This window comes from Mustela putorius, unplaced genomic scaffold, assembly GCF_011764305.1.
Source record: "Mustela putorius furo isolate JIRA1106 unplaced genomic scaffold, ASM1176430v1.1 tig00003962_pilon_pilon_pilon, whole genome shotgun sequence".
Taxonomy (NCBI): domain Eukaryota; kingdom Metazoa; phylum Chordata; class Mammalia; order Carnivora; family Mustelidae; genus Mustela; species Mustela putorius.
In genome coordinates this window covers 12642004-12657915 of record NW_025422106.1, presented here as the reverse complement: position 1 = coordinate 12657915, position 15912 = coordinate 12642004, and the positions used below count along the sequence as shown (strand labels likewise).

The 15912-nt window shown below is 37.2% G+C and overlaps 1 protein-coding gene across 10 annotated transcripts in view; it reads right to left on the bottom strand.

Moving 5' to 3' along the window:
• RPS6KB1 (ribosomal protein S6 kinase B1) overlaps positions 1–15912 on the bottom strand; it is a 43740-nt gene that overhangs the window by 3677 nt on the left and 24151 nt on the right. For 4 of the 10 annotated variants that reach the window (XM_045070361.1, XM_045070362.1, XM_045070367.1 and 1 more), the window contains 8 exons: positions 14516–14606; positions 14229–14352; positions 13663–13770; positions 12939–13001; positions 12437–12514; positions 7833–7940; positions 5696–5808; positions 3110–4739 (listed from right to left, as the gene is read on the bottom strand). In XM_045070361.1, the coding sequence (XP_044926296.1) occupies positions 4502–4739; positions 5696–5808; positions 7833–7940; positions 12437–12514; positions 12939–13001; positions 13663–13770; positions 14229–14352; positions 14516–14606 (923 nt within the window). In that variant the 3' untranslated portion in view covers positions 3110–4501. Of the gene's footprint in view, positions 1–3109; positions 4758–4935; positions 5386–5695; positions 5809–7832; positions 7941–11263; positions 11342–12436; positions 12515–12938; positions 13002–13662; positions 13771–14228; positions 14353–14515; positions 14607–15912 lie in introns of those variants that run through there. The other 6 variants (XM_004747252.3, XM_045070364.1, XM_045070363.1 and 3 more) reach the window with 6 other exon arrangements.

The window sequence follows — 15912 nt, the reverse complement described above, 5'->3', positions numbered from 1 at the left end:
CATGGGTAAGCCCTATTATAATACCTACTCTTCTTACCCTATGGCTATATGGATAGTATTCTTTCTTAATATGATTTAATAAAAAAGGCCCATAATAGACAGTTGGGTTTTTGTTCTTAATAAACAAGAAAGCAGTTCACATGTGAATTTAAAAGGTATGGGGGAATGTAATAGGAGAGCTGTGTCATCCACCAACAACAGTGATGAACTGGAAGCATTTCTCTACTTACACTTCAAAATGGGAACAGGGATTCAAAAATCCATTTATTCTGTGAATCCAGATCCCACCCTCTGAAAGACTGTTTCTATCAGCATCAAGAGCCAAAACCATGTGTTATATAAAAGTCAGTTTGAGAACTTCTATAGGTAACTCATCCAAATGTGAATTACCTCAATTAAGTGGCTTACACTAAACACCCATCTTACACTAGATATATTGAGCCATTAGTTAAAAACATTCATGCACTACATTATGTAGAACATACACATCTAATAACCAAATGTAGTCAACAAGTGTGGCTGAACAAACTGTTGACTGTCAGCACAAGAAAGTCTTCCTAGTTTATCTGTGAAGTTATTTTTCACTTGAGTTTTTTTTTTTAAGCAACCAATTCAACTATTGAAAAGAACTTGGAAATTACAAGTGTGTAACATCTAATATATCAGTACTAAAACTTGTTATATATTTAAGTAACTTAAAATTCTCAGCAGAAAGTTTTACAACTGTCAGACCTCACATATATAAGCAGTTTATTAAATATGAGAACCTGAACATATGTGGTATGTTAAAGCAAAAAATTATTGAAACCATTTGTGCTCCTGATAGTTATTTCTTCCTATCTTAGAATAATAAAAAAATCACTTCTATTTTATGTTCATTCAAATTTGCATTTAATTTCTATTTACATTCATTCAATCCGAAATCAAAATACTTAATACAGGAAACTAAATACAAGATGAAAAGCAGAAAAATGTGTTACCCTCATAGCACTCCTACTAAGGCAGCTGAAGAAATTATTTACTCTGATAGATGCAAAGCCAACTTGGGATAGGAAAAAAAAATTGCTTAAAGAGCAAACACAGATGAACCCATCGTTCAGATGTTACTTCGGATAATCCACTGAGATAATACTTGTGCTGTGGTGATAAATTAAGAATCACACAAGAAAAGTTTTTTATCGATCAGCAACAGACCACAGGTCATGGTGTAACATATACTTTTATGATTGTTTTGTCCAGCTTGCTGGGTCTACTCCTATGAAAAAGGGTAGATGTTTGGACACTGATATTTTTATTTGAGAAATTAACCATTTTCAAAGCCTCAAAAATCCATTCTTCATAAATTCAACATTTCTCATGGGAATAATTTTAAGATCTAACACTTGTAAGCTAGGAACCATTATGACTGAGTAACCAAAATAGTTAGATCCTGTATTAAACACACAATCCAAGGCTCAGTATATATTACTATCGAAGATGCATCTTGTTTATAACCATTTGTTAAACAATGTTGAATTTATGGAGTATCATACATGCATTCTTACCCCCCACCCCCCAATTATCTTCTATCTCAAAAAATAGTACGGAAAAATTCGTCTTGAAGGATTCAAATTAGGTGAGACCATAAAGGGGAAAAAGAAGTAACAATTTTCCTAAAAATCTGGTTCAAGTTCAGTAATTCTTTACATTGTTAATCACAGCTGGTTTATAAATCCCAGTTTATTCTGTAATGCTACAAACCTTATAAAATCAAAATTAGTAAACTTCAGTTCTCAGTGATTATATTTTAATTAAAAAACATGTATAAAGTAAAAAAATATCCTGTAATAGCTGATTTTAAAGAAAATAATCAAGTGATGAAAGAAAAGCACTTAATCTCTTTTATACACTTACCTGGAATAATCATAAAGAACCCTCTTAGAAATTTAAGACTAGTAATATTGACATCATATATTTTAAACTATGCTTGGATTTTTACAAATAAATATAGGGTAAGCCATATTGCATAGGTGTGTGCTTTCTGTCTGTGACACTAAAGTGGCACTTGACATGTTTTCACAGTCATAGTAGGGATATCCATTTATGAAACACAATTTCTCTGTAAACTTGCCACAGCATAGGAAATTAATTTCACTAAATGATAAGTTTGAAAAACTGTTTGTATGGATGGTGGGTATGCAATTTATGTTTTTTATGCAGGAAAGTTGCAGTTTGCGCCACTACTGCTGGCAATACTAATTATGAAAACAGTCTATGGGGTGGTTAGAGCCAGCCAATCACAGTGCAAATATTACTTACTAGCAAATAGGGCCGAGGAGGACTATTTTGGTGTAAAAACTTCTCTGGAATTTGGTTAGGCAGTCAACACTACAGTTAGTAAACACATTTGAAAACAAGTATCAGAGTAGCACAAGCCATTTGCAGTCTGAAATAAAGCCTGCACCTATCACCAGAGCTTTTGGGTTCTGTTTTTTCAGACATTATAAACTGTCAGAGAACAAAGATCTGTACTCGAAGTGCAATTTCTGCCCTTATCATTACTGTAGCTTCTAATTTACTAGCTACAGTTATAAAGTTATCAGTAGGCTGCTGCATAAAGAGAGGAGGGGGTCTAGAGGAAGTGATTTAAAAAAAAAAAAAAGGCTGTCTGTTCAAAGATGAACTGTAACCAATTCTTTCATTTATTGCCACAATTGAAAAGGTGTATTTCCAATCCTCCTTCATGGTTCTATTCTGCCTAATGTCATAGGATTTCATCTCATCTCACTTGAATTGCCATTTAAATAAGCAAAGCTTTGCTCTTTTCTGACTGAATTCAACATGCATAAAGAATCTTATGGCTTGGATCCTATGGCTCAAAAAGGTTTGAAGAACATAGCAAGCAGCATCTATTTAAAAAAACTGTAGGGTTGCAAAATATTACAAATTGACTTTGCACACTCAAGACTGAAGACATTATAAAAAACAAAAAGAGACGTTAAGACTCAACTGCAACTGCATGATCATCTATTATACCACTATGCGCTGAAATATATTTTTATAAAGCTCTGCAGATATTAAACCCTTTCACCAGCTAAAGTCATGGAAATGCTCTCTTTAAGGCAGGAAGTATTTAAGAAAGGTAAAGCTACCTTTATTTTTATTCTTTGTACCTGTATATCACTTATGTAGATTTTGTTACAATTTCAAAAACATAGTGTCTTGTTAACATGTTTCCTAAATTAAGCCACTAAGTTTTCTTATTCACTGTGGAAGACATTCATCAAAAGGCCATCAAATATTTTTACAATCAAAATATGTAGCCCCAGTATAGGAGAAAGAAAAATACTTTTTTCCTTTTAAAACTGTTGAGGAAAAAAAACCTAAGGAAGGTAGACAGCAAAAACAGTTAAAAGTAAAACTTAAAATCTTACCAATTTGCTGTAAAGAGATTAGACATAGAGAGTGGAACATGACAACACCCTCTTTCCCTGGATCTCCCTCTCTCCCTCACTTTACTGCCCTCAGTATGCATTTTATCCTGACTCTTTTCCATCCTTCTTCAGCCATGGGCTGAAAACATTTGATGTCTTGAACCAAATACTGGTATAAGAACAGGTGGTGACATTTTTCCAGTGCAATGCAGGCCCAGGACAAGGATGAAATGTAGGACATACAATTTATGCCCATTCCAAAGCTTCCAGTTAAGCTTAGCACATAGCAGTACTGCAAGTAGAAATGATTAAATAATTTTTTTTCTAGTATTACAGACAGGTATTGCAGCTGGGTTACTGAAAATAAACCCCAAGTCCACCCCAATCCCTTAAACGAGCCACAGCTGTGGTTAACAATGATTCATTTGCATTTTTATTATTTCACCAAGAGAAGAAACAGAAGTTGTCTGGCTTTCTTCACACCAACCAATAATTTTGCATTTTAAAGTTGGGATGTTTTCCATAATGAGCTGAATCAAAAATCTATTTGAAAAATATATATTTATATAAAAAAAAGATTCAGGTTGTTTGCACGTAAAACATCAATTGTTAAGTTTCTTTTGTCTTTGATTCCATGTTGCTGGAAAAAGTTTGAACAAGCTTGCATGCTAATTTGTCCTTAGTTGCAAGTATTACAGGCAATTTCATACTTTGCCTAATGAAAGGATAACCCTTCTTCGACACAATCAGAACTCAACAGTGATTCAGAAGCAACATCCTACCCTTAATACTGTCAGTTCGAGCCATCAATATCAAAATCCTTGATAAGGTTGAGAAGATGTCGCTAGGAATCAATTAATTGATGTGCCTAAGAGTTCCACAATACTATTTTGCTTAAGTTTTTTTTTTTTGCACCATTGATTGATTTTTTAAAATCCATGTTTATTCTTCCTCTGTCCAAAGTGTTCAATGTAATGACACTAACTCTTCGAGACTGTCATTTTGAGTCTTCCTGTTTCAACTTACAGGATGCTCACACATCCTTTCCCCACCTTTTTTGCCTTAAATTCATTAAAATCGTTGCTCTGTCATAGATTCATACGTAGGTGCTCTGGTCGTTTCGAGATCATGGGAAAAGCCTGTTTTTTGTATGGCCCGGAGTTCGGCTGTCGTATTGGAAGTGGTGCTGAAGCTTCCCCACTCATCGTCACATCCATCTGCTCTACTCCACTTGTTTCCATTGGATATTCCACAGGCGTCTGAGGATTTGTCGTGCTGGCTGAAGCACCTCTTCCCCAGAAATCCCCAGGAGAAAATTTGACCGGGCTTTAAGACAAGGAAGAGCTATCATTCATTTATCTCAAGGATTATCTCAACAAGAAGTATTTCCCTTAAATTTCAAGGAAGTGGGGTAATGTGATATTTATTTTTATTTAGTTTTATTTTTGGTGAATTACTACAAAGGCCATCATTCCCCTAGACTAATTGCTAGAGTTTTCTAACTGGTCTATTTACCTCTATACCGGCCTATGTAAAACCCTCAGTGGTAACTTTTTTTTTTTTTTTTAAATCATTTTACTCCCCACTTAAAACAGGTTCCCATTGTATTTAAGATAAAATACTTCTCCAAACCTTTCTCTTCATCACGAACCACATGTCAGGAACACTGACCTTTCATTTCCAAGACCAAGATTTTCCTCCTTTCTGGCTTTTGTATGTTGCTGCTCTACCTGTAACATCCTATACTTCTATTTTTTGTACGGGTGGCTTTTTCTCTTCATTCATAGATGTTACTTCACCAGGGAGGCCTTTCTCTGACCACCATGAATAGAAGCCCACCTGTTATTCCTTGCTACTGCCACACTCTTTCTTTTTCTTCATATAGAAGAAATTTTTCTTCATATACTACTTCATATGATTACATAATCCCTGTATTTCCTCCTTTGGTTATTTTGACTCTCTTCTCACTAAACTGTAAGCGTTAGAACAAGGACAATTTTTGTGTTAATTATGTATCCCCACCATGCAACACAGTCCCTAGTATATAATAAATGTTTAATGAATGGGTAAGGAAGACATTTGCCAGTGCAGCAGCTTACTTTCACAGGAGGGAAGGTAAACTACATAGCATACAATACAAGATGCAGATGCTATGCTTATGTCAACCAAAGAGAATACAACAGAGCTTTCTTTTATATAACCTGGCATAAATTTCTTAAGGCATTCTCCTCCAGGTTAAAAACAAACAAAAAAAAGAGGTGAGAATAACAAAGTCTGAATACCTGACAGGTGTTCGTGGGCTGCCAATAAATCTTCGAGGTGATCGGATTTTTGGTTCAAAGGAAAATTTTTCTTTCACACTTTCAAGTACAGATGGAGCCACATATGTAAAACCCTAAAAAATAGTAATTGTTGACTCCAGAATGGCGTTTTGTCATATATATCAAGAAAATGTGGTTTTGGTCTCTGACACACCAAAATAACAGTGCACACCTAAAATCAGCACTCTGTTTCCTCCCATCTCCTCAATCTCATTTCACACCTGTTAGCTTCTTTCCAGCCATTTCTTGAGGCATGGACCTCAGGAAAGCAGAATTCTATTAAGTCCCATATGCCAGTAAACAGTATTCCACTTTGTTGAAGGAGTAGAACAAAATAGGAAAATGTAGGCTCCACATTAAGCTATAAAATACCAAGATGAATGCAAAGAAAATTCTACTGTTTCTAGCCACATGCACATGAGCAACTAAGATTATCACACCTAAACAGTTTCTCATTATTAGGCCAAAGTAAAAACAGAATTCTCTAAGTTGGCATGTATGGTCTCTCTGACTTAATACCAATGATTGGAAAGATTTGGTATTTTCTTTTTTCTTTTCTTTAGAGTTGGTATTTTCTTGATGTATAAGGGTCAGCATTGTGAAAACCCCCAATTATAATAGGCAATTATGCCTATTATATATGCAGTTTTGTTAGCTTTAGTTCTTTCTTGGACCTTGCTATCAAACCACCAGGTGTCATTTCTTTGCTGTCAATATTTATCCCTTTAACAATCAGTCCTCCACTAAACTTCCCTTCTAATTATTATTCTAGTCACCTATGAATAGGCATTTTGAGTTATAGTAAAAAGACTCAATAAGCCTCTGGGTGATGTCCTAAAGACTGAGGTGCAATTCTGTAGCACACATGCTTTGTGACAAGTGTATGTACACTTCAGAAACCATTTCCCCACATAGCTTAACTACCAAGAGGACCAGCCTGTGCCTTAATCATCTTTAAATTTCCTTTAACTCTGTGATAGGAATTTAAATAATTATTGAACTGAAGTTGCTCTGACCACAATTTCCAAATAAGTAAGATGTTACTGTTTCTTATTAATTTTTAAAGAGGGGCGCCTGCATGGCTCAGTTGGTTAAGCGACTGCCTTCAGCTCAGGTCATGATCCCAGGGTCTTGGGTTAGAGCCCCATATAGGGCTCCTTGCTAAGCAGGGAGCCTGCTTCTCCCACTGCCTATATATTCTGCCTGCTTGTGCACTCTCTCTGTCAAATAAATAAGAACTCTTAAAAATAAAGAAATAAAAAATAAAGAGATTCACTTTATGTAACAAAATAAATGGTATAAAATGAGGTTTTTGTTGATCAAAATCTAAAAGCCCTCAAAAAATCTAAAAAAAATCTAAAAATCTAAAAGCCTTTTTTTTATTTTTAAGATTTTATTTATTTATTTGACAGACAGAGATCACAAGTAGGCAGAGAGGCAGGCAGAGAGGAGGAAGCAGGCTCTCCACAGAGCAGAGAGCCCAAAGTGGGGCTTGATCCCAGGACTCTGGGATCATGACCTGAGCCGAAGGCAGCGGCTTAACCCACTGAGCCACCCAGGCGCCCCAAGCCTTGCTTTTCTGAGGAGACAAGGTACAAATCAATACAAATACTTCTACAGTGAGAATTAGTTTATTTCCTATTACATATAAACCAATATATTTTGATGTCAAATATTCACAATTAACAGGTTAAAAATCCCCTACAAATTTGCTAGAAAATGTACCAAAAATCTGTAACTATTCCAAGAACAGAATAGTTACAGTGAATTCTTCTCCTACTGTTACAATGGTGTGACTTCCAATAGAGATACTGAGGCAAACATCATTTTAAGTCAACGGCCCATGTAAAAGGGAATCATATACTCCAAAGAACCATACAGTCCTACTCTAAATGCTGAAATGGAACACTGAATTATGGGAATCAGTTTTCTAACTTAGCAAGTCAGAAAACTTAAAAAACCCAAGTTAACTTAATAAAAAATAGCACCTAAGATTATCTATATCAACTGCAAGGCAAACAAACTGAATTTTCTTATTGAAAAGGGTCCACCCTAATACTTAAATTTCTCATGGCTACATGGAAATTCTTTCACTTACCAGAAAGACTTGATTGGCACTTTCACTGAGAGTTGAGTCATCTGGGCTGTCAACAGGTGTCTGACGTGTAAACTTTGAATCAAACTGACTCACATCCTCTTCGGATTGCTTTGTGAAAAACAAAATTAGAAAAGAATGAATAGTCTATATTATACATATCAATCAAATGCATGACTTGCATTAGAGAAGGCTCTAGTTAAAACTCTTCAGAGGGCTTGACTATAATAAAATATCACACAGTTTTAGTAGGAACAGACTGAAGAATAAACACAGATAGAAAGTTTCTTTTTACAGATTTTATTTATTTATTTGAAAGAAAGAGAGAGAGAGTGCCTGCATGGCTCAGTCATTAGGCACCTGCCTTTGGCTTGGGTCATGATCCCAGGGTCCTGCAATCGAGCCCCGTATTGGGCTCCTTGCGCCACGGGAAGCCTGTTCTCCCTCTCTTACTCCCCCTGCTTGTGTTCCCCTCTCACTATGTCTCTGTCAAAAATAAATAAAATCTTTAAAAAAGAGAGAGAGAGAGAGAGAGCGCACACTAGAGAGAGCACAAACGTTGGGGATGGGCAGGGGGAGAGGGAGAAGCAGACTCCCCACTAAGCAGGGAGTCCAACGTAAGGGCTCAATCACAGGAGCCCAAGGTCATGACCTGAACCTAAAGCAGATGCTTAACCAACTGAACCACCCAGGTGGCCCCAGGTGGAAAGTTTCAAAGGTCAAATTGCATCTTCAATTTTTAAGCATATACTAAAGTAGATTTTAGTACACACTCATATTTTTTAAAAATCTGAATGTCAAAAAAAATTTTTTTTGAATATCAATCTTCCCCACTTAAAAAATTTCAATTTAGTCCACTGGCTAAATTCCCTATTAGAGATAATTTGCTCAGCAGGCCACTTTATAATAAACCCGAGAAACCACTGAGGCAGAGTTTTAACACAAAACGTATTTGTAAAATGCTCTAAAATTTCTTCCTATAGCTTGGTTCATCCTACTACATTCTCAAGGAGCAAAAATGATGTTCTGCTGCATGAGTACATCTTCTTATGAAAAACATCACCTAAATCTAACTACCACATCTGTTTAATTCCTAAGGGCTCTCTGGCACAATATCAGACTTTGTGGTCATGTCAAAAGAGCTAAGGAACCAACATGAAGAAGCACCTAGTGTCAAAAGATGATACAAACTAAGCATCAGTAAAAATTACTGCAGCGGATTAAAACACAAATATATTAAAGCTCATAATTAACTTAAAAAGAATCACAGAATTCACTGGTCAATTTTGGAAGATGTTGAAGAACTAACTGATTATTTTGAAAACTGGGAAACATTTATCCTGCCTTTCCTGTACGAACAATGTAAGTTTCTCTTTAAGGAAAAATTCACTAATGAGGAATCAATAATAGTATTAGAATAAGACATTTTATAAAAACTAATGAAATCCTGAAACTAGGCTAGAGTTTCTGAATCTCAGCACTACTGACATTTTGGGCTTCATAACTGTTGCAGAGCCCTGTCCTTCATAAAGGAGGATGTTTAGCAGCATCTCTGGCCTCGACTCACTGCAAACCAGTAACATCCCCTCCCCAGAAAGTGACAACTTGTCTCCAAACCTTGCCAAACTGACCATAGCTAAGAATCACTGATATTGGCAACGATCAATGAAAAACAAAACAGAACAACAACAAAAAAAATATATATATACACATTATGCCTCCTGACCAAAATATACAACATCAAAAGTTTAATCACAGGGCGCCTGGGTGGCTCAGTGGTTACACCTCTGCCTTCGGCTCAGGTCATGATCTCAAGGTCCTGGGATCAAACCCTACATCGGGCTCTCTGCTCACGGGAGCCTGCTTCCCCACTCTCTCTGCCTGCCTGTCTACTTGTGATCTCTCTCTCCGTCAAATAAATAATCAGATTAAATATCTAAATCTAAATACTAATTTTTGGAAAAACAGGGAAGAGATGAGTATGATCAATGACACTATGGATTAAAATCACAAAATCAAAGTTTGAAACCCTAGAGGATAAATGGTCCAGTTTCTTCAGTAAGTACTCGGGAGAGGAATCAAGATGGGAGTATCTACAGATGGAAAGCGACCTAAGAGATAAAATAACCAACCCGTACAGACCTTGACTGAATCCTTATTAGAACAAACCAATAGGGAGGAAAACAAAACAAAAGAAATTGGGGAAATTGTCAGCTTTTTAGTTGTGATGATATCTAGCAGTTCTGTTTAAGTTTAAACAAGATGACCTGACAAGCTGGATAGTTGGTACATAAAGGTTAATTATCCTTCTTTATAAATTATATATATGAAAATTTTAAAGCCAGTCACCTTGTGCTCCAGGACCAAATTATCATCATCATTATCCTCCTCCTCCTCCACTTCACCCCAAGAAAGAGAAAAAGAAACTATATTTTCTCAAATTCTGAGGTGGAAGAAAGACAAGAACTAACACACTAACTCGTTTACTAATAAATATAGTGTTATGGTTTGAGTTGTGTCCCCATTGACATTCATATGTTGAAGTTCTAACCCAAATACCTCAGAACGGAACCTAATTTGAATGAGGGTCACTGCAGATGAAATTAGTTAAGATGAGGCCATCTTGGAGTAGGGAAGATCCTAATTCAGTCATGATAAAATGGGGAAATCTGGACACAGATCTGCACAAAAGGAGAATGCAAACATAAAAGTAGAGATCGGGTGAAGTCACCTATGGGCTCCAAGCCTAGCATGGCCAAAGCTAAGGCCAAAGATCGCTAGCAAACCAGCAGAAGCTAGGAGAAAGGCACAGAGTGGAAAGGAAGGTTCTCATAGCCTTCATAATGAACCAAGTGTGTCAATACATTATGTTGGCATCTAGTCTCCAGAACTGTAATATAATAAACTTCTGCTGTGTAAGCCACCTAGTTGGTGGTACTTTATTACAGCAGGCCTAGCAAACTAATACACACATATGCTATATTTTGAAGAAAATTCCCAGAAAATCAAATTCAAAATAGGGTAGAATCAGAGGGTAACCACACTTAACCTGGTGAACATTTTGTTATGTATATAACTGTTAAATCACTATGCTGTATACCTGAAACTTACATATTATTATATGTCAACTGAACTTTATTTAGAAATAAAAAATAAGGGGCGACTGGGTGGCTCAGTGGGTTAAAGCCTCTGCCTTCAGCTCAGGTCATGATCCCAGGGTCCTGGGATCGAGCCCCACATCGGGCTCTCTGCTCAGCAGGGAGCCTGCTTCTTCCTCCCTCTCTCTCTGCCTGCCTCTCTGCCTACTTGTGATCTCTATCTGTCAAATAAAATAAATAAAATCTTTAAAAAAAAAAAAAGAAATAAAAAATAAGGGCACCTGAGGGGCTCAGTCAGTTAAATATTTGCCTTCAGCTCAGGTCATCATCCCAGGGTCCTGGAACTGAGCCCCAGATCTGGCTCCCTGCTCAGCAGAGAGTCTGCTGCCGCCTCTGCTTATACGTGTGAATGCTCTGTCAAATAAATAAATAAAATCTTTAAAAAAAAAAAAGAAAGAAAGAGAAAGAGAGAATAAGGGCACCTGGCTGGCTCAGTCAGAACATGTGACTTTATTTTTTTAATTTTTTTTTATTTTTTAAAGATTTTATGTATTTACTTGCGAGAGAAAGAGAGAGCGCGTGAGCAGGGGGCAGAGGTAGAAGCAGGCTCCCTACTTTGTAGGGAGCCTGACTCAGGGCTGAATCCCAGGACCATGGGATCATGACCTGCGCTGAAGGCATAAGCTTACTGAGCCACCCAAGTACCCCAAACATGTGACTCTTGATCTGGGGTTCATGAGTTAGAGCCCCATGTGGGATATAGAGATTACTTAAAAAAAACTTAAAAAGGGCGCCTGGGTGGCTCAGTGGGTTAAGCCGCTGCCTTCGGCTCAGGTCATGATCTCAGGGTCCTGGGATCGAGGCCCGCATCGGGCTCTCTGCTCAGCAGGGAGCCTGCTTCCCTCTCTCTCTCTCTGCCTGCCTCTCCGACTACTTGTGATTTCTCTCTGTCAAATAAATAAATAAAATCTTTAAAAAAAAAAAAAAAAACTTAAAAAAAGAAGAGTAAACAGTTATACCCCATAAAAATAAAAATGGTTGAATCAAGTAAACAAAGCAAAGAAGTTCTAACTACTTGAAATATTTAGTTGTCTTAGGCAACCGACTTAAAAATAGTTAATACACTCATCAATTGCTGATGGCAATAGTCTTTGAAAAGACTATACAGAATAGAGTCTGAGAAGAACATAAACCAAAGTTTTCTGAATGGTTTATATTAACATAATGTTTTTGAAGGATCTAAGATTTTATTTATTTTTTATTTATTTATTTTTTTTAAGGATTTTTTAATTTATTTGACAGACAATGAGACAGCGAGGGAATACAAGCAGGGGGCGTGGGAGAGGGAGAAGCAGGCTTCCCATAGAGCTGGGAGCTGGATGCAGGGCCTGGAATAATGACCTGAGCCAAAGGCAGACAGCTTAACGACTGAGCCACTCAGCCGCCCCTGGGATTTTATTCTAAAAAAATACCAGGTCCCTCAAAGTATATGCTTTCGTGTATACATACCAACAGAGGTTTAAAGGGGGGCTCCACCTTCCGAGCCAGCAATTCTTCCCAGTTAATATGCCTGAAGAATGGATGAGCCTAGAAAAAAAGAACAGGAAGAAAAGTCAAGGTGAATAGACTTCACTGGACTGACAAATTAAATGTCTGTTTGAAGTTACAAATCACAAAATAAGCTATACTTATTTTTTTAGATTTTATTTATTTATTTGAGAGAGAGAAAACATGCACACAAGTACGGGGAGGGGCAGAGGGGAAGAGAGAGAGAGAGAGAGAGAATCTCTCAAGCAGACTGCAGGCAGAGCTTGGAGCCCAAAACAGGGTTTGATCCCAAGACCATGAGATCATGACCTGAGCCAAAACCAAGAGTTGGATGCTTAATCAACTGAGCCACCCAGGTGCCCCCCCCAAATAAGCTATACTTTAAACAACTACACACAACCCTCACAAATAAATAAAATTAGCTCTATCTTCCCTTCAAACCACCAAAAAGGCCAATCCCTACTTGAACTTCTCCAGCATCCCCAGGACCAGCTCCAAGTCGAGAAGCAGCATTTCTTTTCAGCAGCTTTAAGGAGGGAAAACAAAACAAAACATGATAAGCCATAGTCAAATTGATTATTTTTTATTTAGAGAATTTGCTTGTCTATATTGCTTCTCTATTTTGAGAAAATTGGCTTTATTAATTATAACTAAATATTGCTTAGGAAAAAAAATATTTAAAAAAATTTTTTTATTTATTTAAGGAGAGAGAACAGAGAGAGAAAGCACACACAAGCAGCAGGCAGTGGGGAGGGTGTAAGGGAGAGGCAGGGGCAGAGGGAGAGGGAGAAGCAGACTCTTTGCTGAGCAGGGAGCCCAACGCAGGGCTCAATTCCAGGACCTGGGATCATGACCCGAGCTGAGCCACCCAGGCACCCCAAGGAACGAAAATCTTTAAAAAATGTGTACTTTACCTGTAAAAACTGTAGGTTTTTTGATTAATATATATGATCCTTTATTTAAAATGTATGTTCAGGGGTGCCTGGGTGGCTCAGTGGGTTAAACCTCTGCCTTCGGGTCAGGTCATGATCCCAGGGTCCTGGGATCCAGCCCCACATCGGGCTCTCTGTTCAGCAGGGAGCTTGCTTCCCCCTCCCTGACTGCCTCTCTGCCTACTTGTGATCCGTCTGTCAAATAAATAAATCTTAAAAAATTAATGAGCCACCCAGGCGCCCCTCTTGTCCTACCTTTTTAAGCAGATCTCTGGCTTCTTGTGTGAGGTAGGGAGGCAAATTGAGTTTACATTTGAGGATTTTGTCAATTGTTTTCTTTCTGTTCTCCCCAGTGAATGGGGGCTACGAGTAGAAGAGAGTGTGAAAAATTAGCATATAAAAATTAAAATCATCCATTTCCTAAATTAGTCCGTTATGCATAAAGATCAGAAATGTATGCTGTGATATGGACTGACTGCTAAAGATCCATAGTTTTTAAGCAGCGTGAAAGAAGAAATAGTAACATCTCAGAAGAAACTGGGTTTCCACTTTTAACTTTGTGTGGTAATAGGTGAGCCCTGTGATTTTATGCTTTACTTTCTCTTTTTATACAATAAGGACAGTATCTATTTTATACCTATTTCACAGGACTGACATGACAGATCATTTAAACAAAAATGTTTTTAAAAGTAAAGGGCCCATACTACTACCAATAAAGCAATTAGTGTTAATTTTTTTTTAAGTAACTCCATCAGTAACATTTTTAAAAAGCACAGGAAAGGTCTCTTGCCATAATGATTTAATAACTACTCAGCACAGACCATAATACATGCAGCTTTTAACTGTGCACCTACTGCTCCAGTCAGCATGTCATACATTAATGCTCCCAAACTCCACCAATCCACAGCACGATTGTGGCCACTTCTCATCAAGATTTCAGGGGCCCTACAATGAGAAAAATAATACGCCTAAAAATTCACCCATTTGCATATCATCTGAATTAGAAGTTTAAAAACAATATACTGAGCCAAATGGCCCTACATAAACCAGGTGAAAGTTAGCTATCACCCCCCCAAACCAGTTATATTTCTTGCAACATGCAGCTCACATGTATTCTATTGTTCCACAAAATGTGTGTGTGACTGTTCCATCGTGAATAGATTCTTTGCATAGTCCAAAGTCTGTTAGTTTCACATGACCTACAATGAAAGATCACAGCATGGTTATTCTGAGAATTCTAAGCATGTGCAGTGTTTGAATGTATCATAGAAGACAATAATCTATTCTTCCATTTAACATTTTCTGCCTTAAATATTTGTTGAAGATACAAACAACTAGCAAGGTGCCATCCATAATATGGGATGCTAACTTTTTAAAGCTAACACAGTCATTTTTGGCCAATGATATAATATAAAGGGAAAACAGAGAAATAAGTAAAACAGTTTTTCCAAAGCTCTATCTTTACCTATACCTAGAATCCTCTACCATCCTGAGAAAGCAAGCCTTCAAGAAAAATTCTCTAAAGTCTGGTTTAAGGGGTACCTGGGTGGCTCAGTGGGTTAAAGCCTTTGCTTTCAGCTCAGGTCATGGTCTCAGGGTCCTGGGATCGAGCCCAGCATCAGGCTCTCTGCTCAGCAGGGAGCCTGCTTCCTCCTCTCACTCTCTCTGCCTGCCTCTCTGCCTACTTGTGATCTCTGTCTATCAAATAAATAAATAAAATCTTTTAAAAAAAAAGTCTGGTTTAAGTACACAAACCCTTATAAAGATATGTTGCATCATTTAAAAGTCTGACACTATACTTCAAACATATAACTTTTTACCACAGTGAACTGTGACTGGACAGTTTTTTAAATGGTCTCAGAACATCAATGAAACAAGTTGGCTAATTCTGCTAATACTTGCCAATTCAGAAAAAGAAATGAAATTGCTATGGCAAGGGACTGTCAGCTCTAATCCAAAAAGTGAAAAACTCACCACCTTACACAAAGAACATTGCAGTTCAAGCTTAGCTTTACTAAAATGTTATTAGATATAGAGTGGTTCAACCACCCCAGGAACCCTACTATTCCAGGTTTATTTCAGAGAAAAGAAAACGTAATGGCTTACTGATACTCTGACATACAAAAAAATATGACCTTTATCTTCACAGAACCACCTGACACACTCAGCATTATGAATCAAAGAAGTTAACTAGTCACTTCCCTATTCTATCCTTTGCCTTAGAATTCAGAATCAGAATCCAAGTGTGGGGGGATGGGAGCGGAACTGGGAGGGACAGAGATACATATATTCCCATGATGTGCTTGGTTAAGTAGAATTTCTCCTAAAAAAAAAAAAAAAAGAAAGAAAAGAAAAGAAAAACAGAAAACGAGAAAAAAAGCACAATTTGAAACATATTCATATTAGCATCAGTTGTCCACACCATTTCCTGTCCAAGAATTTAAAACCCTTAACTACCTCATGTATCATTTTGTAGATTGAAGGCACCCCAACAGCACCCCAACA